At 43.9% G+C, this 20,971-nt stretch overlaps 1 protein-coding gene across 2 annotated transcripts in view; it reads right to left on the bottom strand.

Moving 5' to 3' along the window:
- ecel1 (endothelin converting enzyme-like 1) overlaps positions 1-20,971 on the bottom strand; it is a 68,400-nt gene that overhangs the window by 20,880 nt on the left and 26,549 nt on the right. For both annotated transcript variants that reach the window (XM_084351621.1, XM_084351622.1), the window contains exon 7: positions 3,994-4,216. In XM_084351621.1, the coding sequence (XP_084207747.1) occupies positions 3,994-4,216 (223 nt within the window). The remainder of the gene's footprint in view (positions 1-3,993; positions 4,217-20,971) is intronic.

Here is a 20,971-nt window from a genome sequence, read left to right as displayed (position 1 = left end):
ACTACTAATAAATTCAACATTAAATGTAGTAAATGTAAATGTTGTCATTTTTTAATGTGGGGAAAAAGCTAGTAAAAATGTACAATAAATATTCGATGCAATGATAACTCTCGCTGCACTGTTGGCCCTGAAGACTAAATTTATGGATTTTTACTGGAAGGGTAAATCACATGAAATAATGGGACCAGGATCAGCACAGAGTGAAAAGCAGAATAGTACAGAACAGAATATCTTTATTGTCATTGTACGATTATATACAATGACATTCTGTTGCACTGCCTGAGCCGAGCTCAAATAGAAAAAAAAGATGAATAATATTAATAGATGATCAATAAAATAGAGAGTATTAAATTAAAAACTCACACGCACACACACACACACACACACGCCCAGGAGCACTTGAACCATAAAAAATATCCCTCTTTCTGCGTGTTTGTTTTTGTTGGTCACGCAAAGAGAACTAGGAATGTACAAATGTAACACAGGCCAGTATCCCTCGAAATTATGTTTATCGATCAGTACAACGATCAGCTGATCAATTGTACAGGAGAAGACATAGCTTGCTGCTGGCACTACAAAAAAAAACAGTTGTACAGTGGATGTTAGAGTTGAATACCTTCCAAATGACTGGGTACAGATTGCGGCTGCAGATAGCACACAAATCTAAAACACTTTCTTTGTAGCCTTCCAGCGAGTTACTCATGAAATGAATGTTTGTTATCTTCAGCTGATATGACCTTTGTCATTTTCATCAGTAAGAACGAGCAAAGAAACAGCTCAAAATGCAGCCTGTCCTCATCAGAAAAGGGACCGAATAGGTTGACGGTGAAAGCAGCTTGTTATGACCTACATTTACGTTTATTGTTTAGCTACAACCTAGCGCCCTGGTAATCATTAGAGCAGCAAAGGAGGGAGTCGGGTGAAGTAGTATAAAGAGGGTCGGGGATGGACAGTCCAGTCAAACAAGTACAGGACTTTCACCCTGTTCGTGTCCAGTCGGCTATGTAACTGAAAGTCAACAGTAAGTTATTTTAACTCATCAGCTCAACTCTGGTAAAGTCACATCCTTAACGTAACTAAAGTACATTCAACAAACTCCTGTAGCGACTAACGATAGCATTAAACGCTATAATAGTTATGGTGGCTCTGAAGGGAGGCCTGAAGGGAGGAGGTGGGATTTTTTTCAGTTGGATACTTTTAAGATTCAACTTGTATTGCCTCTACTGGTTTGAACAGTCTTACCAACCCCAGCTTTAATCTAAACCATGATGTTTTCCAAAATCTAACCAAACTGTGACGGAACAACGGAGGTGAAGGTTCGTCTGTTGTTGGTACGCTGCTGCAACAGTCATGTCGTTTTGGGAGTCACTGACAATAAAATGTTTCAGCAAAATGTGTATTCAACCTCAGCGTCAGAGTTTGGAGCCCAGATAATTTTCATAATCATCCACTCACTTGAATTTTCACTTTAAATAGCGTGTCTGTCATAACTGAGAGCAGTGCTGAAAAGGCTGTGCTGGACAAAACACAGTTAAGTGAATCCAGAATGTTGAAGAAATGCTTTATTTCAACTGATACCAATCCATTAAACTTTGCTCAGTGTCATCGCAGCCAGTAGTGTGCCTTTCATGTAGCAAAGCAGAATGTGAGGGAAACACTTCTCAGACTTAAACTATAATGCACCATAATCTGCAAACCGAAACAGTGAAAATTAGAAAAACATCAGCACTGGACGTATTTACAGGATCATCCAAAGCGGTTTCTTTCTGGCGACAGGGTTGAGGATCATTCACTGTCAAAGCTTTCTCATACTACTGTAAACAGGCCCGCTCCTCCTAAAGACACTGGGACATGTTGTGTCCTTCAGCTCCATCTACATTGGCGATTCAGGATAACAAGAAAGCTCGTCTCTCCCACTCCGTCTCCTGTCTCTCAGCTTCAGCTCCTGAGACTCATTAATTCCTGTTCATGCTGAGGTAAGCAGCATCCGTGAGTCAGTCAAGGCTTCACATATCGCTACTGGCATCGAGGCTGGTAGCTCTCATGTTGATAATGAGGTCTCCAAACTGTGTGGACACGGCCAACATGGTACAGACTGATGTCTACCAGCAATGTGAAATAATCAGTGTGAACATGGAAAATACCGAAAATGCAATAACTCAGCAGGAGGCTCTCTCTCCTGCCCACATCAGATACTTTGCAGTACATAAGGAGGACAAATACTGTGTGGAGGGCTTGAATGGTGTTGAGATGCTTGTGGGATTATCACCCAGTTCATGTGGCAACAACTCTAAGCCTGATCCTCAAAATCCCTCCTCTCTATTCTTTTATTAATCAGAAAGGCTCCACTAGCTTGAAGCATTATTGAAATTTACACTCAGTATCTTATTAGAATCTTAAATGGAACATTAGGAGCTCGGGAACCTAAATTTCAATTAAGGTACTGTACATAGAAAGTAATTAACACGCAGAACCTATCCAGTTGTGTCTGGCTTGCTTTGTGCTTTATGGTCTTGAACTTTGACAGAGATTTAAAAGTTTGCAAGAGAAGAAGAAAGGCAGCTCAATGTAAGTTAAAGCGAATGGGGTGGACCATGAGAGTATAAGAAGAAGATGAAAGGGAGATGATGGAGGGCTTAAGGAAAGAGCACAGGGTTACGGAGGTTAGAAATCCCATTGGGAACCATATCCCCATGTCCTGGGATGGACATGAGACTGAGATAAGAATACATATGGGGGAGGATTAAGGTGAAAGTGAAGGGGACCAAAGGGCAGAGGTGGGGGATTAGTAGTGACCGACCTATAGGCGAGAGCAAACGGATACAAAAAAGCAGTGCTTGAAAAGGTAGAGCTGGGAGACAGTTCTAATTGGCATGGATAGTATTTTCAAATCCCAGTACTGGAATCCCTCAAAAGCATCTCGGCATGTCAAGAAACACAGATGGACCTCTGCACACCGGCCCAATAGAGCCAAAGAAAATAATGAACTTGAACAGGAAGAGAAAAGAAAAACAAGTGTTCACCCAGTCATGAAAATGTTGGAAAAGGAAAGAAATTCTGAAAATGACGATGAGAAATATCTCAGATGATTCCAGTATATTGTTAAATGTGTGTAGAAAAAAAGTCACCATACAGCATACTGTAAGGACAGGAAATGATACGATCACTGAAGGACATCTATCAAACTTTGGAATGACAATTATAAAACAAGCAAAAGCTAAATGAGATTTAATGCTTATTCTTTTTCCCCCTATGTGTTTTGTAGTTGTTTGTTTTTGCAGTTGTAAGTAGCGACTCTATTTTCTTTGTGTACCGCATTGTGGGACAACAATAAATAATAAATAGTTTTACTACATCACCTTTAAAAACAGAGTTTACAAAGTGCTTTGGCAATCAGGCATAAGCAGGAAACTCAATATTACAGAAGAAACAGTCAACAGTCAAGCCAAACACAAAGAAGTCTTGTCTAAGGTGAGTTAAAACAAGAGGGCAGAACAGAAAATGTAAAAACACAAAAAGTCAATATGAGTCATGACAAGTAAAAGGAAGAAAAGTGATAAAACAGGCAAAATCAAAGAAAAGGAAGAGAGAGAAGACGATTAGAAGATGATATCACATCAGAGGAATTAACAACAGATAAAAAGATTATGAGTGGTAAAAGGAATAAAGGACAATAAATAGATTAAAGACAACAAATAAAAGCGGCAAAGGATGGTAAGAAAAAAGGGAAAAGACATAATAACATAAACAATATTTAGTTTGGAAATCAACTGTTTGAGTACAGATAAATGTACAAGGAGTTTTTAACTGGTTATGAATCAGCCTCAATCTCATACTGATGCCTCTAAATGATCTACTGCTGGAATGGGTGGATAGTATCTAGAATAAATGAATATGGACCAAATTGTGTCCCTCTGAAAGCAGGACAAAATAAAGGCAATCAGAATCCATCCATCCATCCATCCATCCATCCACCCATCCATCCATCCATACCTTGGCTTTGCTCTGTGAGGAGAAGTGTTGCTGGACGAACAGGGCTCCCAGGGCCATGCCAAAGTGTTTGTTGGCCTGAGTGAGGCAGAGCCTGCCAAGCTCTAGCTGCTGCTCCGTTCCATCAATCTCACGAGAAAACTCGTGGATGGTGCTGCGGAAGGCAGTGGCCAGGTGTTCACTTAACGCCGCCACAATGCGCCACAGCATGTAGTTATGGAGAACCCTAGGGTGGAGGAAACAAAAGGGATGGGTCAGTAACATTATCAGAAATGTAAAATGTCATCCACAACAAGAAATGATAACTATAACAACAACTAATGATAACGATCTGAGCATCCACACTCATTAATGATGAAGTTCTGTAAACAGTGATGTTTACAGAACGTGCAAGTTCCAGCTGTATCGGTAGCTTAGGAAAGCGGATATTGATGACCTGTTACTGCTGTATTTTTTATAGAGAGAAACAAGAAGAAACCCAAATGGATATAGAACTATGAAATTCTTCAAAGAAGAGAGGAGTTTGGAGCATTCAACACCATTACTTTTGTAAGAGTCAAATTAATTATTCAGGCGATTGTCAAAGAGGACATCAAAAAAGAAAAACAGACATCAAGACCCCAACATTCCCAAAGAGAGAGCTTGTCATTATGTTTCAGGTAAAATTGTAGGTTTTTGCATCCTGTTAGTAGTGGTTTGATAAGTTGTGAACATGAAGCCCAGTAAATTCAAACTGGCTGTGTCTCTATCATTCATCCAAAGTGATCCCACTGATATCATTCACCACTGTCGTCGTTAACGTTCTGATGTAGACTCCTCCATCCACTTGAGTTAGAAAGATTTTTAAAACGACCTATTTATAGTTGTAGTTATCGTTCTTGGTGTTGATGACCCTTAATTCATCTTTAAACCTGCTGTAATAGCTTTGCAAAACCCACATTAGAGACAGATGTTTTTGGATAAAAAAAAAACCTAATGGCTTCTCAAACAATCCTTTAGCAGTTCCCTACAGAAAAGTTTTCTCCAATGATTAGTTAAAGATGATTTGAACCCCCCCTTTAGCTAACTAGCCAAAGCTACTGGTCATGCAGGACCACGTAAGACTGTGGCAGCAAAATCCCTGAGCTTATCAAACTGAACAAGGGTGTGTTTTATTTCTTAATAATTCAAATTCTCTGCATTGTATCACTCTAATGCAAGACAGTGGTGCACTCCCTCCTTTGTCCTTTGTGTAAAGTGATGACGACTGCGTCTGACTGTAATCTTGTTCCATCTGGCTCAAAGTTCTGTTTTTCCATCTGCCCTCTGAGCCACTTACAAGTCAGAAAAGTTAGAGCGAAAACAAGAGGGAGACAGAGATTGAGAGCGAGTGGTGAGGAGTCAAGAGGGCCCAACAGTTAAAGAACAGCTCCCTCCAATCCAGAGTGAGTCACAGCAGAGAGGCAGCAGAGGGGTGAGGAAAATGTCTAGCGGGGGGGAGAGAAAATGGATCATTCATTTATGTATTCAAGCTGTGTCTTCTCCCCCAGACGATGGAGTGCTGGTGTGTCCTCGTGCCCCCACTGGGCACACACATCTAATCTGCCCTGCAGGGACAAATGCCCTGCTCTCCTACTGCGAGGCTCCATGTGAACCTAAAGGCATGTTGTTGTTGTTGTTGTTGTCCCCTGCTTTTTTTAATTTTTCCCTATGCATGACAGATATTAAATCAAAAGCGCCTTGGTAACAGCACCCCGAGGTCCTGCCAACAAAGCACTTGTGAAGTGAATTTAATTGACGGGAAAGGGGAGACGAAGGCAGGAGTTGGAGGAAGGAGGGGGGTAAATAAATGAATGAGAGACTCAGGTGGTGTCCTTGATCATCCATACCATCAACTAATCAACATGTGTTACAGGTGTGGCTGCTACGCTTCATTAGCTGGTTTGTGTCATTTTTTCCCCACTTGGTTGTTTGAATCTTCACACATATATGCATACGTGCGCGGGAGTTTGTTCACAGAAGTGCAGCTACATGTATGAAAGTCATCTATATGATAATGGTAAAACTGCAGCATTTCTCCACTGTGTGGGAGAGAGAGCCATTTTACTGAAGGCATCTTTGAGGAGAAGTAATGACAGTAATCTCTCAGAGTAAAGCTGAAATCACACTTGATGCAAGGGGTTAACAGGAGAACCTGATTTACAGTTTTCAGATTTCCACCGCTGATGGCACCATCGCAATATGAGACAGATGTGTACTTTCTTAATTAAATTTCCCACAGTAACTGTGTTTGCAGTTAAATGCACCTAAATGCACCATGAAGTCATTATAGAGCCAGAGCCAAATTTAACCCCTAGACCTTCTGTGTAATCAGTGTTCAAACATACACTGTGACAGAGAGTCTTGGTGCAGTCTCGCAGTCTTGGTGAACAGAATGTTTGCCGTGTAGATGGCTTTGCTCGATGTGTGCTCTAAAGAGATGTTTACTGAGCTAATGTTGTCTTCATTCTCATCAGTCTCCTCTCCCATAGACTTGTAGAAGAAAACACAAAAATCGCAGTTCTTGCAGTCCCCACATGGTAACCCCCTGATGTGTCACGTCTATGTGCACGTTTCTGTGGTGTAGTCAACACACTCAGCCGCTGTAGCTACACATTAGATGCACAACTAGAAGTCCAGATGAAAAAAAGAAAAACCCACAATGAGCTGTGTGTTGTTAACCAGACTAACAGTCTACAGACATGCAGCTGGTTCTGTAATGGTTGTATATAGATGCATCAGTACTTTGGGCTAAATGTTAGCATGCTAACATGCGCACAGTGACAATGTTAACATGTTAGCCAGGAGTAATGTTTTTTGACCGGCAACATGGCTGTCAAGAAAGAGACCACTGTTTGAGACTGTGGTTTTTACATTCGTAAGCGTGAAACCACTGGATATTTTTAACAAGAAGTTTTTCCAGCCGTGTTAGTGGCAACAAACTGGATATTTTGTGAGACGGCTGCCAAGCATGAGACCACTGTTCAAGACGTTGTTTCAACATTTGTAAGCATGAAACAAGAATAAGGAGAGACCACTGTTAGTGAGAGAATATCAACATATAAGCGCAAAACCACTGAATATTTTTAACAAGACATAATTTTCCTGCTGTATTAGTGGCAGCAAAAAGAGATACTTCTGAGATGGCTGCCAAGCGAGAGAACACTGTTCAAGCAGTCCTTTCAAAATTTGTAGGCATCAAACCACTGGATGTTGTTACAGCCATGTTAGTGGCAATGACGGATGTTTTTGACCAGACATCTGGACAGAACCAGGTAAGCCAAAACATCTTCTCCTGACTCAAACTTTGTGGGTTTGAGTTAGTTAGTTTTTGTCTAAACCATCAGAAATTTGATATATAAATAAATGTTAAGTATCAACATATCAAACATTAAGTTTGAACATAATCCTAATTTGCAGGAATGTACATTTATTCTGGTGATTGGGTTGTTCCTCAACCATGGAATGAATGGTGGTTTACTGCAGTGAATATGAGGTGGTGATTTGGACAGAACCCTTCTCCAAAGGGAGGTGCATTGGATACACTCTGTAGATACCCTCATTCCATATGGGATGAATGAAGACATCTCACCTGATGTTTCTGATGATGTGAGTATAAACTGTGTTGTGTTGCTATGATTTGTCATGTCAGATATATCATGAGACTATGTGATTGACAGGGTTAGGGCTCCCCTGTTGGGATTTACTAAAGAAGAAGCACGGCTTTCCTGGAATGACTGTTGTGACATGTGTAGGAGATACACTGTATTAAAGGCAAGGTATTAATCACTGAAGATTAATAAAACACTCGTTAATGGGGCACCACCTCCGATGTTTTGTCTATTTGAATAATCCGGAGGTAATTAATCAAATCCGACTAAACAAGGTTAACTTGTATCAATTTAAATCAATTTAGTTAGTCTCATAGCTGAATTAGTGACTTCTTTATACAGTTTCCTCGATTCTCCACATCAAAGCAAGTAAGCACAGACAACGACGTACGGTTAAATATGTTTATTTACTAAATAAATCAAGGTGAATAAATGAAATGATGATTCAGACAACAATAAAACAAACAGAAATGTGAAGACTATATGGTTAAAGTGACAGGATTATTTAAGATGGATGAGCGATGGTAAAGTCGTGAGTCTGGGCAGCATTCAAATGTTACGAGAGTAATTTTGATACTAACGAGACCCTAACCGGACTTGTCTTGTGAAAAGATTATTATGAATTAGGAATTAAAAGAACACCAACTCATGAACGTTTAGTGAAACGTGTGCAAGATGCTTAGCCTACTTTGTCTGAAGAGTGGAGAAGCCTTTCGCTTCGATCTTTCTGCCGGATTTCGTCTGAGGGATTGCTGGCTCGCGGTAGCTGCGGGTCCCGAAGACTGAGGGAAGATGCGGTCGATCCGACTTCACAGCAGGCGGCTTTCTCTCGTCCAGGTGTCGGAGAGAGATCAGCTGATCCAGCGCTCAGCAGAGGATGGTCCGGTTCGACCTCACAGCAGGCGGCTCTCTCTCGTCCAGGTGTCGGAGAGAGATCAGCTGGTCCAGCGTTCAGCAGAGGATGGTCCGGTTCGCTGCCCAGCGGGATGGTACCGCTCGTGAGCGTAGAGGGCAGCTTAACTTCAGCTTGGCACAAAGTCCTTGAAACAGGCAGTGACACTGCGCGTTTTGCTTGGCGTTTTAGTCTTAAAAAAGACTGTTGTTTATCTTCACACTCTGAGTGGCGACTTTTAACTCTAATTCTACTGATATTTAACTTTCCTGACGAGGATAACGAAAGGATGACGCTGGCCTGGCGTTTCCTCAGTTGTTTCTCAATACAAGAATAATTAAACTGAATTCTGTTCCACTGAATAAAATAGTGATACTTAACAAAAATAGCAAGGACGGAACTTACTTCTATTAACGTCTAACAAAAATAAAAGCTCTTAAAGATTATCGCACGTGGTCGATTGTACGGAGATTTTTATACCTAGGAGCTTGTTACAAAAGAAGCAAAGTAAAGTGTTGAAAAATTTAGCAAAGAAGAGAAAGAGAGCGAGGGAGCTCTGTCCCTTGGCTTTAATAGTTCCGACAAAGGCGGAGAAAAAGGGGCGTACCGACCACACTCCTAGTGTGGATGTTTTAATTCCACACCTTTAAACTTGATTAATTCCAACTATCAAGTTAACGCTTCGAAATCGCGCTTAGCCTTTCTCAGAACTTTACCATGGCAAAAGTAGATGGACTTTTGTGAAACAATAAGACAATATGATCTGATTAAAATCATTGAACACTTAAATGAAATCAACACTGGATCAGAACATAAGAATACACTTGAAAACAACGTAGGACTGATGAAACTGGTCGCTTATACATGTTCCTTCTAGTGTTAGCTTAAGGCTTGTGAAGAAAAACATTTTACAGACTTTTACATTGTAGTTTATAAACACGTTAGAAAACTAAAAAGATCTCCGACAGTCTAATCCAGTTAACCATAACTTACCACTAGATGGCACTGTGACTCCACCAAACACCAGACACCAGTGAGCATTAAGCAGGATCTCAGTCCATGTTCATCACAGAAACTTAGGAATTGGTTCAGTTTGATGAGCTTATTTTACTGGATTTCAAATTGTAAGAATTAAACAGGTGAGACTCTGATTTAACGGTTAATTAGAAATGCTTCTGAAGTCTAGAGGAAACTCTGACCATTTGTTTGGAATGTACCAAAGATAAGACTGAGCCAGATGTGTCGTTAATCTCTTCAAAGAGAGGAGGTAGAGAAAGGGGGTTTTCCACCGTCCTTTTCTCTAGTGTGTGTATTGGAAAGTAGGGAGAAGAAGAACACGTTCGAGGGACAGATAGCACGATCGGTCCATCAGACGTGTTACCTAATTACAATTAGAAAGACATTATATCACAAACAATTTTATCACAAACAATCCCGGTTCCTTTGGTTGAGGTTTTAAAGGAGAAGTAGCTTCATATGTTTCCTTCGTTTGACCTGTGTGAAAGGAATGTCCCTGTTTGTTAGGTCAAAAAGAGTTCGTACAGGGGATTACCATCGTAAATTAATTCAAACTGATTCCCTCTGGTGGTTTTATGAGAGAGAGTGTTGTTCTCCCTCCTAAGAGATGACACGGGGAGACATCCCGGCGTCTCCATCCTGATAACGTCCTCATACAGATGGAAAGTGTTAATAATGAAAAAACAACAGGGCCTCAGCAGGTCAAAGGTCCACATGAGAGCATTAGGCATGTTTCCCTACATATCCCCCACTTCGATCAAATGACCGTAGTAGCGGGAATCTTGATCGATGAAGTCATGCCGTCCATCGCTGAGGAACACAAGTGTTACACTTCACGATCAGAGTTGGTGTCTTGTTATTAGCATATGCTGAGGTCTAATATAAAAAGTTATGATATATAGTATATAAAAGAAAAGAAAAGGAACGATAATAATACTGACAATCCTAATTCCTAAGGGTTAGTAGGAGGTGCTAATCGTGTAGGATTGTCGGGACCTATACTAGAGTTAGTAACTGTCATCAACTAACTGTAACAGATTCGGTGTCACTACTACCACTTCGTCAATGCTCTCATTGAGTTCATCTGGCACTTCGAGTCCGGTACCAGGGTAGTTTGGTGACCTTCCACGCCTGACCATCCGAGCTAATCCACCCGTGCATTTGTCGAGCTTACACTGTAAGGCCTGAGTGCGCTTCAGGTAGAAGAAGGCTATGCCGAAAGTTATCAGATATCCTAATGCTACAGTGCATGCTAGGGCCGTGTCAGGGGTTGACCAGGCGTAGGTGATGGGTTGAATGGGGGTGTTGCCTTTTGAGGCTATTTCTTTGAGTACATCATCGACGGGGGTTATGTCGATGGTCTGGGTACCCTCGTACTGCAGCTGGGTGATCGTGTTTGGATCTAATTCAAGGGTGTGTTTGCTGAAAAAGTCAGACACCTCGATTTCACTCTCATATTGATTTGGGTCTAAATGGTAGAGAGCGAGATCTTCAATGTGCAGGATAGCGTTCTCTGGTACGCTAATCCATAAGGTCTGGTCGGGCAAAGCTATGCGGGTGGCAGTGTCGTGCTGATCATATGACAAGGTAGCTGTCCTCGCTGGGGTGTTAACCAGCCAGCGACCTCCTACAATCTCAGCTTGAGTCGTGAGGACTTGGGATCGGGGCATGACTTGAGTCGGGCAACGGGATTCAGCTGCCATGGGTTTGAGTCCACAGATTCCATCTGTGTTGTCTCGTATGAACGGCTTACTAGGACATAGGTAATGAATGTCCTTAGTAAGTGTGCACATACGCAAATTTGGGGCCAAATACAAGTCAGGGTTGTTATCGTGGTATGCGATAAGCGACGGAGTCTGCACCTTAACGTGTGTGTCGCCCTGCCAAAATCCTACGTTCACCACGTCTTTGAGCCTGTAGATGTTTTCTGCAGAGACTATTGGCAGATTGATGATGAAACCTACTTCCCCCACTTCGGGATTAACATATATGGGGACAGCGCTGCCTAGTGTGTAAGCTAAGTGGGCCTGAAGGGGTGTGACTACATCTCTGGTGGTAGTGGACAAAATGTTCTGCACCAAAGACAATGGAACAAGATATGGGGGAATCTTACCCATTGCTAGGCTGTCCACTGAGGATCCAATGTCACGCAACATATCCGTCATTAACATGCTGACCAATTGTGTGTGAGCATAGTCGACCGAAACTACAGAGAGGAGAGTGTTTACAGTGGAGATGGTTTTGTTAAGGGCTTCGCTATGAGTATTGACTACCAAAATAGTGCCCTTCAGTGATTGTCCTACTGTTTGCAGCTGCCTCTGTTGCTGGAGAATTTGTTGCCTGATGTCTGGTATTTCGGCTTGGAGTTCACCTACATGACGCCTTACAGTGGATAGGCTGACAGCATTGATGGACGAAAGTCCTAGATTGAAAAGAGTTCCGACAACAGCCGCTGCTGTCAGAAGTCCTGCAATAAAACGCTTAGGCCTGCGTTTAAGCCCACTCAGTTCTGCCTGGGTGACCGTGAACTTCTGCAACTGCTGCAACATGTGAGTTGTGTCTGCTTCAGCGTGTTCGATTACCTCCCTGTTCCACCTCTGGCCTGCCCAACCGGTAAGCTCGGTCGTGGTTGGTACGTTTCTTCTACATACCTCCCTGGGGTTCAGTCTGACAAACACTTTTTGTGTGTGCAGACGACAGTTGGTGATCAAAAGTCCTGATTGTTCCTTTAGAACGATTCCCGAAGTTGGTCCTGGTTCGACTATCTCGGGAAGGGCAGCGGTTATTACCGAACCGAGGGTCAGGAGGGTTAGCAGCCACGTCATCCTGATGAGGAGAACGCACATGATTAGGGACACCATCAGATTACTGTACACTTTAGACCAGGGGGTAATCTTTTTAGATTACCCCCACCTTTAATCAAGTGGTTTGAGTGAGTTGAACACTGTACTTAGTTAAACAGGTTAAACAAGTAGGTTAATTTACACAATCTGTTTCTCAAGTCAATTTTGTAAATGACACAAACAACAGCGCGTTTCGTTGGAGGGAGGTATTTTAATCGTACTTTTCCGATTTGGCACCTTTAAGTACTTTAAAGGTTTTATTTTCCCTTCTTCTTATTTATGACCTAAATGGAGACATTGGCGTCCCTGTCAATTCCCATGGGGCTTTTGTGTGGTTTAATCTGGTTGCGATGGACCCATTTAAGCGTCGGCTCTTTCTTGTCTTTGTTGACTTTGATCTGGTACACGACGGGCGAGAGTTTTTCGGTGACTACGTAAGGACCTGCCCAGTGTGGTAGGAACTTGCGGGCAAGTCTTCCAGCGCTCTGGTTGTCTCTCTTAGTCACGGGAGCAAAGATGTAGTACCACACTTTGTCTCCCACTTGGAGTTCGTCATGGGATGCTTTTTGATCGTAGTAAGCCTTGCGTCCTTCCGCACTTTTGTCCAGATGTTTCTGGGCGAACGCGAAGGTGGCTTTGAGGTGTTCACTTAGATCGGTCATATACTGGTGAGTAGTATATGCCGTGGCGATATTAGCCTCGCCTGGTTGGTAGAGCAGGTGCAGCGGAAGCGTCATCTGTCTACCTGTCATCATCTCGAAGGGAGAGAAACCCGTTGACTTGTGTGAGGTGGCTCTGATGGCCATCAAGACCAACGGTAGTTTAACGTCCCAGTCCCTTTGGTTGAATGCTACATACTTTCTCAGTATGCTGATCACTGTTCGGTTTGCTCGTTCTACTTGACCGGAGGACTGAGGGTGGTAGCTGATGTGGAGGTCAGCTTTCACACCTAGTAGTTGCCAAAGTTGTCGCATGACATCGGCAGTGAAATGTGTTCCTCGGTCTGAATCGACGCGGCTCGGCAGGCCGAACCGTGAGAAGATGTGGTTCATTAGTAGGTAGGCGGTTGTTTGAGCTGTGTCATTAGGGGCTGGCAAGCCTTCCACCCACTTGGTGAATGCGCAAGTGACGGTGAGGAAATACTTATTGCCTCTAGTCGATTTGGCTAAAGGTCCTACCCAGTCGATTTGGAGGTTTGACCAGGGGAAGGAGATGCCCCTTCGTTGTAAGGGAGCTCTGTGAAGCGGGTTTGCCGGTTGAAACTGACAGCAAACTAGACAGCCTTTGATGTAGTCTGCTACATCTTTTTGCATGTGTGGCCAATAGGCTACTTGTTGGAGTGCCTGGTATGTTGCTTTAACTCCTTTATGTCCTGCACACGGTGAGTCATGGGCATGCATCAACATCACCCCCCTGTGGCTCTGAGGCACCACGAACGCAGGAGAAGTGAGAGCGTCGGAGACATGCACAAGGAGGCCCTTGACGATTTGCAGGGAAGGACGTGCATTGTACAGTTGTCTTAAGCCTGGAACGGAGTCGAGGTCGGCTGAGGAGATAGCATGGTTTACAGGGTCAGACAGTGACAAGAAAATCAGGCGGATAGCCGGATCAAGGTCCTGAAGTGCTTCGAGGTCAGTGTCTGTGAAACGCGGAGCAACAGAAATAGCCGTCGGTTCAGACGGTTTGTCAAGAGGAGCTGTTGTTGCTTGAGCTCGAGTGACAACACCAACCATCGGGTCGGGAGGGTTGGGAAGAGATTCGGGGTTGATCTGCCAAGGAGTTCCGTCAAGAGCGCCCTGTTTGGCTAATGTGTCCGTCAGGTCGTTGAGTTCTTTGTCCTGTCCGGGGACACGAGAGTGGCCTCTAACCTTTTTCCAGTAGACTTGCATGTCATGTTTGTCCACCAGGTGGTCGCAAGCCTGGAACAGTTCTTTGTGTTTGACTGGTTTCCTGTTGGAGGTAGTGAAACCGTTGCGTTTCCACACGGGCAAGTGACAAGAAAAGCTCAAACGTGCATAGTTAGAATCAGTGCAAATGACAAGTGTTTTCACTTCGTGTAGCACAGCCATCTGTAGCGTGATCAGAACGCCTGCGATTTCGGCGTACTGGGAAGATTGAGAGCCTAGATTGAACCGTTGAGGCTCAATTGGAGTGTCGTGGACCCACACCAAACCCACGCCTGCTCGAACCTTGAGTTCATGGTGGAAGGAGCAACCATCCACGTAGGCAGTGACCATGTCTTGGCAGACATTTTGGTCAAAGTAGTGGTGGCGTGATGGTTCTGTAGGTATCGAGTCTAGGGTCAGAGTGGTGTCTGGAGGCGTGTCGCTGGTGCACCGATGGCATTTTGCAAGCCCAGTGCCAAGGGGCGTTTTGTTGTTCTGCGCGTATCGCACTTCCATGTCGAAACTTTGCAGAGCCATTAACCAAGATGCGACTCGCGCATTGGTTACTACACCTTCTCTGATCCGTTGACTATTGAGGAAGGTTACTGGTTGGTGATGTGTTTCCACAATCACTTTCTGGCCACCGAGATAGTTAGAAAAGTGTTTGACAGCCCACACCGTTGCCAACAGTGCTTTTTCACAATCAGTGTATTTGATCTCTGGAGCCAGCAATGTTTTACTCGCATAGGCCACCACGCGTTTGTCGCAGTCATGACGCTGATACAAGCCTGCACTCATGCAACCAGCCGAGAATCCAACTTCTAGGTGGAATTCTTTAGTGCAATCTGGGTAGGCCAAGCATGGGGCTGTACAGAGTTTGTCTTTTAGGGCTTGCATCGCTTGTTCTTGTGGTTCACCCCAGGCAAATGGAGAGTCCTTTTTGAGCAGCTCTGTGAGTGGTTTAGCCAAGTCTGCATAGTTCTCGATGAACTGGCGGGAATAGTTACAGACTCCCAAGAAGCTGCGGAGCTCAGATATGTTCGTGGGTGCCTTGATGTTTGTGACACCTTGAACGCGCTCAGCTTGTGGCTCGACACCGCAAGATCCTACAAGAAGGCCCACATAGTTTACTTTGGTTTTGCACCATTGACACTTTGAAAGTGAGATTTTTGCTCCAGCTGCTGTGAGCTGTGCAAGAACATGGTCCATTTCTTCCAGGTGGGAGTCCAGAGTGGAACTCCGTATCAAGATGTCGTCGACATATATCAAAGTACCTCGATCGAGGGCGTCTGGACATGCTTTGTTCAAGAAGATGTTGAATTCGGCCGGTGAATTGGCATAACCGAATGGGCACCTGGTGAAAGTGTATTGCCTGTTCGCGAAGGTAAAGGCTAATTTGTGCTGATCCTCGGCATGTACTGGCAAGGTCCAAAACCCTGATGCTATGTCCATGGAGGAGAAGTACTTAGCGTCCCTGACTTTAGGGAGCTCTTGTCCCAGTTGGGTCATGGGCCATCTGGATAGGGGAACTTGTTGGTTGAGTTTACGGTAGTCAATGGTCAGTCTCCACTTTCCATTTGGTTTCAGCACTGGCCAGAGAGGTGCTGAGTAGGTGCTATTGCACGGTCGGACAATACCTTTATCCAGTAGGTCATCTATGATCTCCTGCACAGGTTCATAGGATGCCAGTGGGATTTTGTATTGTCGCACATAGGTTGGGGGTGCATCATGAGGGGTTGGAATGCGCACCGAGTGAATTGTGGTCAAACCACAGTCAAGAGAGTCTTTCGCGAAAGATGTCTTGTATTTACAAAGGACATTGCGAAGTTTTTCACGTTCCATTTCATTGTTTAAGGCGTCAGCCTGTTTTATCACTTGTTCTACTTGAGCTGTGAATGCTGCATCTGATTCCTCTTTAATGTCAAGTGGGCTCATTGAGGGCGCCTTCCTGACGTTCAAGGGTGACTCGGAGGTAGATCTCGGCGACGAGTCAAAGGACAAAGTGTCGATCGTTTGTATAACCATTTCTTCGTGGTTGGCAAGGTCGATTCGACAGATAGTGTCTTCAGGGAGTTTCAAGCATGGGAATAGAGCGATAGCTCTTGCGGGTTTAGTGTACACTATATCTCCATCCCGGTAGTTGTGGAGTAGAGCGGGAGGCATTGGCCCTATCACTGGGATTCTCAGCTCGAAGTCATGAAACTTGGTGCTGATTATCCAACCTAATGAAGTAGACTTCGGGATCAGTATGTCTTCGGTGGTTTTGTTATGCACCAGCAGATGAACTGATCTGGAGCGCAGATTCAACAAGGGTGTCGCTTCAAGAGATAATCCCAGTTCGAAGAACAAAGGAGAGGGTTGAAAGAACGCTTGTGAATGGTTGGGACGTTGGCCGGGTTTTACGTTCATGTGTATGGCCACGTTTCTGGTTTTGGCTGGTACAATCAAGTGACGTTCATTGATTACCTGGCAGGCTTCTGGGATAGTTTGTCCCGACTTCATGTTTTCAGGGTCATATGTGATGTTCTCATCCTGGGTTCTTATCAGTGACCACAAGATGTTATTGATCATGTCCACCTGAACGTCTAGCCTTGTCAGCACGTCACTGCCGACATAGACCTGATGTGGCAGATCGGGAATGACCAGAAAGAGATGAGTCACGTTCCTTTTGTTCCATTGCATCCTCAAGGTGCAAACACCGTCAGCGGTCCATGTTGATTGCGGCACGGGGTCTGAAGGAAAACGGAAATGTTTCTTCGTGATCTGAATCTTTGAGTCTCTTTGTGACAATGACTCGTACAACTCTCGGCTGATGGCCGACTTGTCGGCCCAGAGGGCCAAGACCACATCGTCAAAGTGGGTGTCTTCAAGTTTGACACCGCTTATGATCTGTGGGCAGAACTCATGGGTCATGGGGGAGTCAGTCAATGAGCATAAGAAGTTGTCTCGTTGAGTCAAAGCTTCTTTTCGAGGCCATATCAACGTTGGCAGGGTCTCTTGGTTGGTATCTGGCTCTCCATACATGTCGGTTGAACGTGGTTGACCGGGAATGGCATCGGGTGCCAAGACATCGGTCTCAAGTGCATAGCATTGGGCTTCAGTGTTTCGAGGAAGATCTATGGGAAGAGGATTGCGGACCTGTGCCCAGATCTTCAAGCGTTTAAAGTCAATCAGTGGCTCAAATCGGTTGAGAAGATCTTTACCGATGAGAAGAGGGATTGAATCAAAGGAAGACACATACACGGGGTGGACGAAGTTCATCGGTCCAATAGTGAAGTTGATCACTGCTCTGGTTGTCAATGTAGTGCCAGTGGGCGAGTAGGGTTGGACTTCAAGTGAGCAACGTTGCAGCTTCAAGTTCCTGTTGGAGTGGTTGGCCATTGCTCGTAGTTTGTTGAAAAGCCTTGGCGACATGAGAGTCACATCTGCACCTGTGTCAAGAAGTGCTTCATGTTCAAGCTCATTTTCAAGAGTGGCAGAAAGGTAGAACTTGCGAGCGACCCCCTTTTCTTTAAGATTGCCCAAGAAATGTTGAAACGGCGGTTCGATTTGAAAGATTGGCGGGCCTTCATTGGGGAAAGTCTCGTTTGAATCCAACTGAACCACAAGGATTGCGCTAGAGGCTGGCTCTACACATTGTTCGGATACATCGTTCCGAATCATTGGTCTTTGGTTCTGAGGCAGTGCCTGTTCTGGTTCAGTTAGGCCCGAACACCATTCTTCTTCCACAACCACGTTGGGTTGGTTGGTTGAGGTTACTGGAGGGGAAGGTGTTGGCTTCTCAAGGGCTGTCAAACGAGCAGCTACTGAGAAGAGTTTAGCTTTCTCCTTGTCCTCCTGTTGCATGCGTTCAATTATTTGTTTAATGGCGTCAAGGTCTTCTTTGCTCATACCGGGCTTATTTGACTCACCGCTGGTGTTTTTCCTTGTGGTTTCCTCATCAGAAGTGTTTTCGTGTTGCCTGTTCCTAGAGGAATAGCTTTGAGACCCACGTCGGTCTCGTTCCTTACCATAATGATTTTGACGATTTTCCCATTGGTTTGGTCGGAACTTGTTTCGGCGGAAGTCAGAAGAGTGATGCTTTGCTCCAAATCGTGGTTGGTACTGACCTTTGTCATACCGTGACGTTTGCGAGTACCTTCGACCTGACTCAGGTCGGTTAGGTGGGGTCTTCTTCTGATCCTTTGGAGGAGGGTCACGTTTGGAGGAGGATTTGGCCGGATGGAGCGGTTTGGCACTTGAAGCTCCTTCCAACTCCAACGGCGGTGTTTTAGTAGAAACGCTCAAGATATTTGTCTCTGTGGACTTGCCTACGGTTTGTCTTTGTTTAGAAAAACCTTTTGTGGCTAGTTCGCGTAGTTGTTGGCTAGTGAGGGTTTCTGGACATGCCATGACACCAAGGTGGTGACTAGTCGTGGGATGGAGGTTTTGTACAAACAGCGACTTGAAATGTAACTCTTCCTCCATCTCTGTGTCGTTCCTGGGCCCGAAGTAGGCTTCATGGAGCCTCTCGTAGTACTCCTGAGGGGATTCTTGCCTCCCCTGTTTGACAGCTAACGCAGCAGTTAGGCCTGTTTTTGGTGTGTAGCTTTTAAACTCATCCGTTAATGCCTTACTGAGGGCCTCATAGCTCTCTTTGATTCGGCGAGGTTGTCGCTCGATGAATTTGCTGACTCTCTGATTAGAGGTTACTCTAATTAGATAGATTTTGTCATCGACAGAGGCGTCTGGGAATCTCCTCAGATAAAACTCTATGTCTTTCAAGTAAGCACTAGTGTCGTGAGTGCCACCAGGCTTGGGATCGAAACGGGTTATGTTTCGAGCCATTTTATCTAGGTCCCTGTCGGAGGGGGCCTTTGAATGGTGCGCGCTTGAACGAGGGGCAGGTTGAGGAGAGGAAGACCTTTTAATTCGGTCATACAGGCCCCTTTCAGTCCGAATGCGGACAGCAGGATCTGTGGGCGATATAGCTCGCGACGAGGATATGCCTAATTGAGTGTCTTTTTGGGATCTACTCTCTTTCCTTTCCTCAAGGGAGCTTGCATCTGCAGGCGCTTTTGGGAATGAACTATACTCAAAAGAATGCTCTAATTCCCTCTTAACGTCGTCAAGTTCTGTCTCTTTCTCCCTCCGTTCGAAGTCGGATTTACTGGCTTGGTCCCTGGCTTTTATTAGTGCCTGTTGCATGTCTTGGAGATGCTCCCTGTCTTTTTCTCTGGCCTTGTCCCAGACTTTAAGCTTAAGGTTTAGATCCTTATTTTCCTTGAGTGCTTCTTCAAGGTCTCTGTTAGCATTTTTAAGCTGTTTAGTCACTTCTTCAAGTTCATATTCTGTTTTATCTAGCTCTAGCTCTTGGCTTTTTATGGTCTGTTTTAGCTCTGAGTTTTCTTCCTGCAGTTTAGTTTGTTCATCCTCTTGTGTGTTAACTTCAGACTCCAGTCGTCTGCTGTAGTCTGTTGCACTAGTTAGGGCTTCCTCTACTTTGGCTAAGGACTCCTTTGTTTCCCCAAGTTGCTTTTTAAGAGTTTTGTTTTCGTTTTTTCTGGCCTTCATTTCAGTTAAAGCGTTATTTAGCAATTGGTTACTACGCTTTTGTTGGGCAGACATCACGATAACTATCATCCCTAGCATTTTCTCCTTGGCTTTTCCTTTCATTTCTTCGGTCATGGACTGGGCTACTAATGCGGACATCACGTCATGTAACTCACTAGGGTCGGTCTTCTGGATTTCATCTGCATATTTTGGTAGCGACTCTCTGGTGAGATCAGATATTGCTAGATCTAGATCGTCTAAGGGATTCCCTAGATTTATGTCGTCCAAATTTTCGGACTCTGCCATTGTTTTAGTTTGTTTTGAAAAATTTAAATCTTAAATTTATTTGCTTTGTTTATTTTATTTTATTTGGGCTTTAAATTCTAATTGTCTTCAATTAGAGGTAGGTTTCGCTCTGATTGACTTAAACCTGTGAAATTCAAAACAAGCAAGCGTTTGGATTTTAAAGAATCTGAAAGCTGATGTGTTAACAACAAAGGTTAAAGTATTTGACCTCACTGTAAGGCTACTCGGAGTGTAGTTAATGGCTTACTTCCTTGACTAGCATGCGTTGTAGCATATCAAAATCGAATTCAAAAGTAACCTTAAAAAAAAAGAAAATCAATTGAATTTGGATTAATTTCAAATCTGGTTAAAGTTATCAAATGTAGTTTACAAATTAATTAATTTGATTTAACCTGAATGATGAGACACTTTAATCCACTATAGTAGTTATTGTAGTATCACAAGTTTACAATCGTACCATTTAGCAAGTACCTATATGTAGTGATAGTCTATTAAAGCTGAGGGACCAAATTCAGTAAACCAAGTTAGCCAGCAGAGTGTGCTATTTAGACGTATTCGTTGTTAACAGAATCAGCAAACAGGTGTATTGTTACAAACTTAATCTTTACCTGAATGATCATTGGAGGAAGCTATCATAAAAATAAAAGTCTTTAGTAGAGTCGAGCACTAGAGGGCGCTATTACAAATTTAGAGGTTTTAATAGAGTCGAGCACTAGAGGGCGCTGTTACAAATTTAGAGGTTTTAATAGAGTCGAGCACTAGAGGGCGCTGTTACAAATTCAGAGGTTTTAATAGAGTCAAGCACTAGAGGGCGCTGTTACAAATTTAGACTTTTAACAGGCTAGAGGAAGAGGGATCAGAGGGGGGACTTTTAAC

This window comes from Pagrus pagrus, assembly GCF_965226575.1.
Source record: "Pagrus pagrus genome assembly, chromosome: 4".
In the NCBI taxonomy this organism is placed as follows: Eukaryota; Metazoa; Chordata; class Actinopteri; order Spariformes; family Sparidae; genus Pagrus; species Pagrus pagrus.
Note: the sequence above shows the minus strand (reverse complement) of the source record. Positions and strands in the feature narration are given on the sequence as shown.